This window comes from Coregonus lavaretus (assembly GCF_964263955.1).
Source record: "Coregonus lavaretus genome assembly, chromosome: 22".
Classification (NCBI taxonomy): Eukaryota; Metazoa; Chordata; class Actinopteri; order Salmoniformes; family Salmonidae; genus Coregonus; species Coregonus lavaretus.
Window position 1 is genome coordinate 6,825,613 of NC_140009.1, and position 11,317 is coordinate 6,836,929.

Here is an 11,317-nt window from a genome sequence, read left to right on the forward strand (position 1 = left end):
CATCTGTGGTTCTTTGTTTATATAACAATCATTTACATTTCCTGAATAGGGAAAAAATATAACAACAGTTATTTTCAATAAATATTTTATTGCTCGTCAGCTTCCTTAATATCAACTATAACCCTGTATCTTGTTTAAGTGAATGTTTAGCAATACAATTCACAATGTAAGCATTATCACCTTTAGTTATGGATTTAGTTTTACATTGATGGTAACTACAGCATCATTGTTCCATAATAACTATAGGGTAGAAATTCTCATAACAGAACAAACTAAACTATTTCCTCTTTGCATAGGTTAATTGTTCAATCTTTTAGTGCACCAACAAATAATTCAGACCAAATGAATCACGGACATCACACAAAATGAAATACTGCAACGTAAACATATGGTATGAATCGATCTTTACCTGCCGTTTTGTAATTTTGTTTATCAATTATAAAAAAACGTCAAATATTTGACACCATACAAAACAATTTAATTTACTCACAATACCATATGTATGCACTCACTAACTAAGTCGCTCTGGATAAGAGCGTCTGCTAAATGACTAAAATGTAAAATATGTCATGATGAGGGGGGGGTGAGATATGATTTAATAAACATAAGTATTTTGCAAGAAAAATAGGACATTTTACCAATGTAAGATTCCCAATCACTGGGATATTGAACATGTTCATTCTAGGTTGTAAAAATATCAAATCATCAAAACATTTGCTTGTTTAGATATAAACTCGATCTCCGCTTGACTCTCCGAATGATCTCTATTTACGTTATCGTGTTAAACGGTATCTATTGAACCTAGGGTTGGCACAAGATCAAGATGGGAGGTCTGGAACGTCTTATATCCAATATCATCAATTGATTAATGAGAATCTATGTCTAATGTGAGAAGAAGTTTGTAATGTCAACTTAAAGATCGAACGCCATCCAAAAATGCTCAAATAAATGAACGGGCTCTGTAGAAAAGTACTATATCAACCAAAGACATCATTAAGACATACTGTGGAAGCTTGCTGTTGTTTTTTCCAGAAAATCTCATAAAATACTAAATCCTTTTCAGCCTGTGTGAGTGTAGGAAGGAGAAACATCACTGTTCTGTCAGAGTGAGACGCTCCATCTTCTTAGCTGCCTCTTCTGTCCGAACCTTTGACTTTTTCTCTGGACTGGGAGTGTTGGGATAATCCCTATTACCAAAAATAGTACTACCCACTCGCACGTTGGTTGAACCCACCTCAATCTAAAGGAGGAAATGAAAGAGGAGATATACCTCAGAAGGGTATAAACTTATAGAAACAGCATGAGCATTCGAGTAGTAATGGGTAGCCTAATCAATATCTGATCATTCAATATGTTAAGAACATATTGTGTTAGCAATTAACAAGGCTGAGACAGTGGAACTTACCGCGTGTTCAAAGTCAGTGGACATGCCCATACTAAGCTCAACATCCTCAAGCGGGAGCTGTAGACTGGTACACACTTCCTGTCGCCGACTCAGCAAAGCCTGGTTGGTGATGCACAACAGACGTAACACACACACACACACACACACACACACACACACACACCTATAGAGCTTTACCAAAATCTGTAAAATAAAAAATGAGGGTAATCATAACAGAAAAATACCTGAAAATCTGGGTTAGGACCATCAGCTAGGTCGTAGCCATAGCGACCAATGGTCATGAGTCCGGAGAAGTGTAGGGCGGAGCATTTGGATAAAATGTGTTTCACTGTGGTCACGGTCTCACCAGGAGGCAGTCCATGTTTACCTAGAGGCAATATACACAGTGTACAAAACATTAAGAACACATGCTCTTTCCATGACAGACTGACCAGGCCAATCCAGGTGAAAGCTATGATCCCTTATTGATGTCAATTGCTAAATCCACTTCAAATCAGTGTAGATGAAGGGGAGGAGACCGGTTAAAGAAGGATTTGTAAGCCTTGAGACATGGATTGTGTATGTGTGCCATTCAGAGGGTGAATGGGCAAGACAAAATATTTAACTGCCTTTGGGTGTGGTAGTAAGTGCCAGGCGCACCAGTTTGTGTCAAGAACGGCAATGTTCTGTCTGTGTGTGTGTGTGTGTGTGTGTGTGTGTGTGAGAGAAGCAGGCTGACTTTATTGTCATAAGTCTTGCCCTGGATGCAGAACTGAGCGATTTCCGCTAGATGGGCCAGCTGCAAAGTCGAAATTGGCTAGATATACAAAAATATACACTACCGGTCAAAAGTTTTAGAACATTCAAGTTTTTTCTATATTTTTACTATTTTCTACATTGTAGAATAATAGTGAAGACATCAAAACTATGACATAACAAATATGGAATCATGTAGTAACCAAAAAAGTGTTAAACAAATAATAAATAAATAAATATTTGAGATTCTTCAAATAGCCACCCTTTGCCTTGATGACAGCTTTGCACACTCTTGGCATTCTCTCAACCAGCTTCAGCTGGAATGCTTTTCCAACAGTCTTGAAGGAATTCTCACATATGCTGAGCACTTGTTGGCTGCTTTTCCCTCACTCTGTGGTCCGACTCATCCCAAACGTCTCAATTTGGTTGAGGTCGGGGGATTGTGGAGGCCAGGTCATCTGATGCAGCACTCCATCACTCTCCTTCTTGGTAAAATAGCCCTTACACAGCCTGGAGGTGTGTTGGGTCATTGTCCTGTTGAAAAACAAATGATAGTCCCACTAAGCCCAAACCAGATGGGATGGCATATTGCTGCAGAATGCTGTGGTAGACATGCTGGTTAAGTGTGCCTTGAATTCTAAATAAATCACAGACACTGTCACCAGCAAAGCACCCCCACACCATAACACCTCCTCCTCCATGCTTTACGGTGGGAAATACACATGTGGAGATCATCCGTTCACCCACACCGCGTCTCACAAAGACACGGCGGTTGGAACCAAAAATCTCCAATTTGGACTCCAGACCAAAGGACAAATTTCCACCGGTCTAACATCCATTGCTCGTGTTTCTTGGCCCAAGCAAGTCTCTTCTTATTATTGGTGTCCTTTAGTAGTGTTTTTTTTTGCAGCAATTCGACCATGAAGGCCTGATTCACACAGTCTCCTCTGAACAGTTGATGTTGAGATGTGTCTGTTACTTGAACTCTGTGAAGCATTTATTTGGGCTGCAATTTCTGAGGCTGTTAACTCTAATGAAGAAACTTTCAAAGTTCTTGAAATGTTCCGTATTAAAGTAATGATGGACTGTCGTTTCTCTTTGCTTAATTGAGCTGTTCTTGCCATAATATGGACTTAGTCTTTTACCAAATAGGGCTATCTTCTGTATACCTTGTCACAACACAACTGATTGGCTCAAACCCATTAAGAAGGAAAGAAATTCCACAAATTAACTTTTAAGAAGGCACACCTGTTAATTGAAATGCCTTCCAGGTGACTACCTCACGAAGCTGGTTGAGAGAATGCCAAGAGTGTGCAAAGCTGTCATCAAGGCAAAGGGTGGCTATTTGAAGAATCTCAAATATAAGATATATTTTGATTTGTTTAACACTTTCTTGGTTACTACATGATTCCATATGCTTTATTTCATAGTTTTGAGGTTTTCACTATTATTCTACAATGTAGAAAATAGTAAAAATAAAGAAAAACCCTTGAATGAGTAGGTGTTCTAAGACTTTTGACTGGTAGTGTGTGTATATATATATATATATATATATATACACACAGTGGGGAAAAAAAGTATTTAGTCAGCCACCAATTGTGCAAGTTCTCCCACTTAAAAAGATGAGAGGCCTGTCATTTTCATCATAGGTACACGTCAACTATGACAGACAAATTGAGAATTTTTTTCCCAGAAAATCACATTGTAGGATTTTTTATGAATTTATTTGCAAATTATGGTGGAAAATAAGTATTTGGTCACCTACAAACAAGCAAGATTTCTGGCTCTCACAGACCTGTAACTTCTTCTTTAAGAGGCTCCTCTGCCCTCCACTCGTTACCTATATTAATGGCACCTGTTTGAACTTGTTATCAGTATAAAAGACACCTGTCCACAACCTCAAACAGTCACACTCCAAACTCCACTATGGCCAAGACCAAAGAGCTGTCAAAGGACACCAGAAACAAAATTGTAGACCTGCACCAGGCTGGGAAGACTGAATCTGCAATAGGTAAGCAGCTTGGTTTGAAGAAATCAACTGTGGGAGCAATTATTAGGAAATGGAAGACATACAAGACCACTGATAATCTCCCTCGATCTGGGGCTCCACGCAAGATCTCACCCCGTGGGGTCAAAATGACCACAAGAACGGTGAGCAAAAATCCCAGAACCACACAGGGGGACCTAGTGAATGTCCTGCAGAGAGCTGGGACCAAAGTAACAAAGCCTACCATCAGTAACACACTACGCCGCCAGGGACTCAAATCCTGCAGTGCCAGACGTGTCCCCCTGCTTAAGCCAGTACATGTCCAGGCCCGTCTGAAGTTTGCTAGAGTGCATTTGGATGATCCAGAAGAGGATTGGGAGAATGTCATATGGTCAGATGAAACCAAAATATAACTTTTTGGTAAAAACTCAACTCGTCGTGTTTGGAGGACAAAGAATGCTGAGTTGCATCCAAAGAACACCATACCTACTGTGAAGCATGGGGGTGGAAACATCATGCTTTGGGGCTGTTTGTCTGCAAAGGGACCAGGACGACTGATCCGTGTAAAGGAAAGAATGAATGGGGCCATGTATCGTGAGATTTTGAGTGACAACCTCCTTCCATCAGCAAGGGCATTGAAGATGAAACGTGGCTGGGTCTTTCAGCATGACAATGATCCCAAACACACCGCCCGGGCAACGAAGGAGTGGCTTCGTAAGAAGCATTTCAAAGTCCTGGAGTGGCCTAGCCAGTCTCCAGATCTCAACCCCATAGAAAATCTTTGGAGGGAGTTGAAAGTCTGTGTTGCCCAGCGACAGCCCCAAAACATCACTGCTCTAGAGGAGATCTGCATGGAGGAATGGGCCAAAATACCAGCAACAGTGTGTGAAAACCTTGTGAAGACTTACAGAAAACGTTTGACCTGTGTCATTGCCAACAAAGGGTATATAACAAAGTATTGAGAAACTTTTGTTATTGATCAAATACTTATTTTCCACCATAATTTGCAAATAAATTCATTAAAAATCCTACAATGTGATTTTCTGGAGAGAAGAAAATCTCAATTTGTCTGTCATAGTTGACGTGTACCTATGATGAAAATTACAGGCCTCTTCTTTTTAAGTGGTAGAACTTGCACAATTGGTGGCTGACTAAATACTATTTTTCCCCACTGTATATACACATACAGTGAGGGAAAAAAGTATTTGATCCCCTGCTGATTGTGTACGTTTTCCCACTGACAAAGACATGATCAGTCTATAATTTTAATGGTAGGTTTGTTTGAACAGTGAGAGACAGAATAACAACAACAAAATCCAGAAATACGCATGTCAAAAATTTTATAAATTGATTTGCATTTTAATGAGGGAAATAAGTATTTGACCCCTCTCAATCAGAAAGATTTCTGGCTCCCAGGTGTCTTTTATACAGGTAACGAGCTGAGATTAGGAGCACACTCTTAAAGGGAGTGCTCCTAATCTCAGTTTGTTACCTGTATAAAAGACACCTGTCCACAGAAGCAATCAATCAATCAGATTCCAAACTCTCCACCATGGCCAAGACTAAAGAGCTCTCCAAGGATGTCAGGGACAAGATTGTAGACCTACACAAGGCTGGAATGGGCTACAAGACCATCGCCAAGCAGCTTGGTGAGAAGGTGACAACAGTTGGTGCGATTATTCACAAATGGAAGACACACAAAATAACTGTCAATCTTTCTCGGCCTGGGGCTCCATGCAAGATCTCACCTCATGGAGTTGCAATGATCATGAGAACGGTGAGGAATCAATTTATAAAAATTTTTACTTTTATAATTTTAATGGTAGGTTTATTTGAACAGTGAGAGACAGAATAACAACAAAAAAATCCAGAAAAACGCATGTCAAAAATGTTATAAATTGATTTGCATTTTAATGAGGGAAATAAGTATTTGACCCCTCTGCAAAACATGACTTAGTACTTGGTGGCAAAACCCTTGTTGGCAATCACAGAGGTCAGACGTTTCTTGTAGTTGGCCACCAGGTTTGCACACATCTCAGCAGGGATTTTGTCCCACTCCTCTTTGCAGATCTTCTCCAAGTCATTAAGGTTTCGAGGCTGACGTTTGGCAACTCGAACCTTCAGCTCCCTCCACAGATTTTCTATGGGATTAAGGTCTGGAGACTGGCTAGGCCACTCCAGGACCTTAATGTGCTTCTTCTTGAGCCACTCCTTTGTTGCCTTGGCCGTGTGTTTTGGGTCATTGTCATGCTGAAATACCCATCCACGACCCATTTTCAATGCCCTGGCTGAGGGAAGGAGGTTCTCACCCAAGATTTGATGGTACATGGCCCCGTCCATCGTCCCTTTGATGCGGTGAAGTTGTCCTGTCCCCTTAGCAGAAAAACACCCCCATGTTTGACGGTGGAGATGGTGTTCTTGGGGTCATAGGCAGCATTCCTCCTCCTCCAAACACGGCGAGTTGAGTTGATGCCAAAGAGCTCCATTTTGGTCTCATCTGACCACAACACTTTCACCCAGTTCTCCTCTGAATCATTCAGATGTTCATTGGCAAACTTCAGACGGGCATGTATATGTGCTTTCTTGAGCAGGGGGACCTTGCGGGCGCTACAGGATTTCAGTCCTTCACGGCGTAGTGTGTTACCAATTGTTTTCTTGGTGACTATGGTCCCAGCTGCCTTGAGATCATTGACAAGATCCTCCTGTGTAGTTCTGGGCTGATTCTTCACCGTTCTCATGATCATTGCAACTCCACGAGGTGAGATCTTGCATGGAGCCCCAGGCCGAGGGAGATTGACAGTTATTTTGTGTTTCTTCCATTTGCGAATAATCACACCAACTGTTGTCACCCTCTCACCAAGCTGCTTGGCGATGGTCTTGTAGCCCATTCCAGCCTTGTGTAGGTCTACAATCTTGTCCCTGACATCCTTGGAGAGCTCTTTGGTCTTGGCCATGTTGGAGAGTTTGGAATCTGATTGATTGATTGCTTCTGTGGACAGGTGTCTTTTATACAGGTAACAAACTGAGATTAGGAGCACTCCCTTTAAGAGTGTGCTCCTAATCTCAGCTCATTACCTGTATAAAAGACACCTGGGAGCCAGAAATATTTCTGATTGAGAGGGGGTCAAATACTTATTTCCCTCATTAAAATGCAAATCAATTTATAACATTTTTGACATGTGTTTTTCTGGATTTTTTTGTTGTTATTCTGTCTCTCACTGTTCAAATAAACCTACCATTAAAATTATAGACTGATCATTTCTTTGTCAGTGGGCAAACGTACAAAAACAGCAGGGGATCAAATACTTTATTCCCCCTCACTGTATAATTATTTGGGCCTAATTCAGATAGTGGGCCTAATTCACATAATGCAGGTAATAACAAGATGCCCAGCGCTTCAAGGCAAGCTTCCTCCATCCTCACCCTCAAAATTTCAGTTGCATCTTGCGCCCTACACTGTGACTGGCAGCACAGTGTGTGCGTTTGTCTTTCTATAGGATTAAACAATGCTGTTATGGCAAGAAAAAATCTTAATGACTTTCCTATACAGATTCAATTGGTTATCCGCTCCATAGCAAACTGCTCTATCCGCACTGATTGGTAATTTAATTTAATGTCGAGCTTAATGTAAAAATAAATGTATATTTCAGAGGTTTAAAAAGGAACAGAAAGGAATTTTATAAACCTGTACTTTTTTGGGGTTTGAACCGGTTCAGAACTTTATTTTGCTGGTCGGAACAGTGGAACGGAATGAAAAAAATTATAGTTCTGTTCAGAACAAAACGATTGGAAAATAAACACTTACTTTCCTCCCCACTGGTGTTGATCTGAACCATGATCTTTAACGTCTGCGTGCTAACTGTTCTCAACCGCTGCCAGGAGCTGTTTACCTTGTCGGCCAACTTGACAGAGTCCACTGTCTCCACCATGAACAGGTTTGGTACACCTGTGGGAAGTGTGTGAGTAGAGTTAAGATTTGCCGGTGCTACTAAAGGCTTCTATGGAATGGTGTTCAAAGCTTGCTTTTTGACAAAGCTTTGACAAAGACCAATGGGTATAGGGAGACATGCAAGTTGATGTTGACAGCTTTAGATATGGAGGCATAACATGTTGCACAAGAAGTGACATGTTACTCACCCAAAAGTTTGTTGACATTGTTCTTCTGTAAATGGCCAATAAAATGCCACTCAATTTCTGGGCATGATTCTAAAATCTAGATTAGGACAGAAATATTATTTTTATTGGTTGCTGGATAGAGAGACACATTACATAAAGTAAAGATTAATGTGACTTTAAACCTTTCAACAAACCTGAGGATTTGAAGCTTTATCCACAAGTTCATTCACCTACAAGTGAGGGGTAAAATGACAAAAAAAAGTCAAGCCGCAAAGATCTTACCACTACTAGTAAAGGTTTTATGTGATACTGTACATGTTCCTATCATAATAATAATATATATCATTTAGCAGATGTATTTTATCCAAAGCGACTTAATCACGCGTGCATTGATTATACGTACGGGTGGTCCCGGAAATCAAACCCACTATCCTGGCATTAAAAGCGCCATTCTCTACCAACTGAGCTCCTTGCCCTTGATCACGACTCTCAGTTCCATTACATTACACAAGACTCATTGAACGAAGACGTCTTCTGTACAGGAGGGTGTTTTGTAAAGAGCCCCGACGCTCAATCTGAACATTAACACGCGTTGCTTGCTGTACTGGAAGCATAAGGACCTTATCTTACATATCAACAATAAATAATTTTCTAAAATCAAAAAGGTTAAATTGATACACACCTTGATAGGGTTCCCACTTGGCTACATATCCATGTTACAGCGCTTGTTTACGGAAAAAGACGGAAGACAAGAGGCGACCACCTGTGCTAATTAGCTATCTAGCATGCTCCGGACACCTGTGTGGAAGTGTAACTCAGGAAGTGTAGAGGAAGTGTAGTTTCATCGGATGGAGGCACCCATAGCTGTATGGATCTGTAACTGCTACAGTAAGTATCTTTATTATTTGAAGGATTCTATCTCGCTGATGAAAGATAAGGGCCATATGTTTCGAGTGATGATTATTGACTGAGCTACAGAGGACCATGCTCTACCAACTGAACTACAGAGGACCATGCTCTACCAACTGAACTACAGAGGACCATGCTCTACCAACTGAACTACAGAGGACCATGCTCTACCAACTGAACTACAGGGGACCATGCTCTACTAACTGAACTACAGATGACCAGTGTACAATACTCAGTACAACACTCACATAGTTTTCACCAAAGTTGCGATGTCCTTTTCGGTAAGCCTCGATCACCATGTCAGGTGGTTTCGTCTTACTTACAGCTACCAGGCGGGGCGGCACCGCAGGCAACGTCTTGGATGGAAGAGGCGGTGGGTTAACGAAGAGCAATAAAATATATTGTAAATAAATGAATGATAAAAGTGTGTCACATCTTGGATAAACCTGAACCCAGCCGACATCTGAGGCTCATTCAGGAAGGCATATTGGGGACACAATACAGAACATAAATATTTTGTGTAGAGCAGGTATGCCTCTGTCATGTAGAGAACTGAATTGTGTTAGCTCTTTTGGCAACGTTTAGAACATTGTGCTCTCCTTAACACAACCCAGATATGCTGTCCAAATCAGTGGTCCAAATGGAATTATTTTAGCCTGCTGGCATTTCCTTACAACCAATATGACAGAAATCTGAAAGGGTTTTCTTTGTCTGTCCCCATATTATGATGTGCGCAACAGTGAATTTGCCAGATTAATTGAATGAATCCTGTCTGGAATTGACAGTTGCTCCATCTAATTTCTGTGTATGTGTGGTCTGATATGTCAACTGGAGTCTATCAATTTCTAGTATACCTACTGTTTTCAATGGTGGTGGGATGGTTTCAATTGAACCAATCAAAACGTTAATTCACTTACGAATCAGGAGTGAACGGAAGTTGATGGAAACATTTTTTGGCAACGTTTATGAAACATTGTTGACGTTACCATCAAAATTATTAAAGCACCAGCAGATTAGCAAATCGTCTAGAACCATCCACGCGCAAACTGGTTGCATGCAGCGTGCGCCTTTAAAGAGAGTTTGCCGTAAGATAATTAGTATGTATCAAAATGTAATGTGCATGTTATGGTGTGCTGTCTCAATCCAAAGGTTGGTGTTTTGCCTTTCATAACTGGTCCACCGACACTCAAACGATAAGACCATTTCGCACGACAAGACTATCTAAAGTAGATACACTGGTTCTTCCCAAGATAATACTGCACTTGATTTACCTTGAGGCGACGTGCCGCGGCTTGATTTACCCTGTCTACCACCGCTTGCAACGCTTTTCCAACCTCCTCCGACATTCCTACTTTCCACATACCCTCAATACACCGACTGTGCGTAAGCAACACCAACGTGATCAACCTGTCAAAATAAAAGTCCTATTTCATAGAAAGCCTGTGTGAGGCGAGAGGGCGACGCCTTGTGTTGACTGTTGATAAACCATTCCGTGTCCATTCAATCTCGTGTACACTATCTAGCTGTGTGTGTGTTGAATTAGGGCAGTTATTTACTAGTGGATAATCTACCTAACTATAAATTGCCTTTAGAGGGATACTTCTTATATATTTCCCCAGGCAGATGAACGTATGGATAGGGCCCTGCACGGCATGAATGTTAAACCCGAGCCCTACCATGACGTTCAGGCCCAGGCCCGATTGCATCTGCCGAATTTAAGGCCCGGCCCGAAACCAGAAATAATTTACTCCGTTAGTAAATCCATTACGGCGGCTCTGGGTCTGTGAGTATGTATATAGCAATGCTGGCTCCGCTTGGGCTCCTCTGCTCAATGACGAGACATGAGAGCAGTTTGCTACTTTTCGTCATCAAGGAACGTTATTTTCTGTGTAATTATCTCTCCCGTTTTATATTTGACTTCCCGTCTGAGATTTATCTTAGTCAGATATAACTGTATTGCGCAGCTGAGCCGCAAATGGCTCAGCTTCAAAATGTTAGTAAACAATTTAGTGATACCCGAGCTCTGCCCATACACTAATTATTGATGAAAAAACGTCCCCTACCCAATGCATAATGTCGGGCTCGGTTCGAGTAACAGAGCTCTACTTGTGGATACCATTTGTATGTCTCTGCGTGCAGTTTGGAGGAAGTTGCTAACTAGTGTT

At 41.2% G+C, this 11,317-nt stretch overlaps 1 protein-coding gene across 1 annotated transcript; it reads right to left on the reverse strand.

Annotated features, from left to right (window-relative positions):
- Positions 1–68: 68 nt before the first annotated feature.
- On the reverse strand, positions 69–10,531 carry LOC311149851 (pyridoxal phosphate homeostasis protein-like). Its single transcript, XM_084187092.1, has 8 exons — positions 10,424–10,531; positions 9,401–9,508; positions 8,438–8,473; positions 8,265–8,340; positions 7,933–8,073; positions 1,630–1,772; positions 1,406–1,504; positions 69–1,240 (listed from the first exon to the last, which is right to left on the reverse strand). Exons 1-8 carry the CDS (start codon positions 10,511–10,513, stop codon positions 1,091–1,093), a joined length of 843 nt encoding a protein of 280 aa, XP_084043218.1. The 5' UTR covers positions 10,514–10,531; the 3' UTR covers positions 69–1,090.
- Between the last annotated feature and the right edge of the window lie 786 nt (positions 10,532–11,317).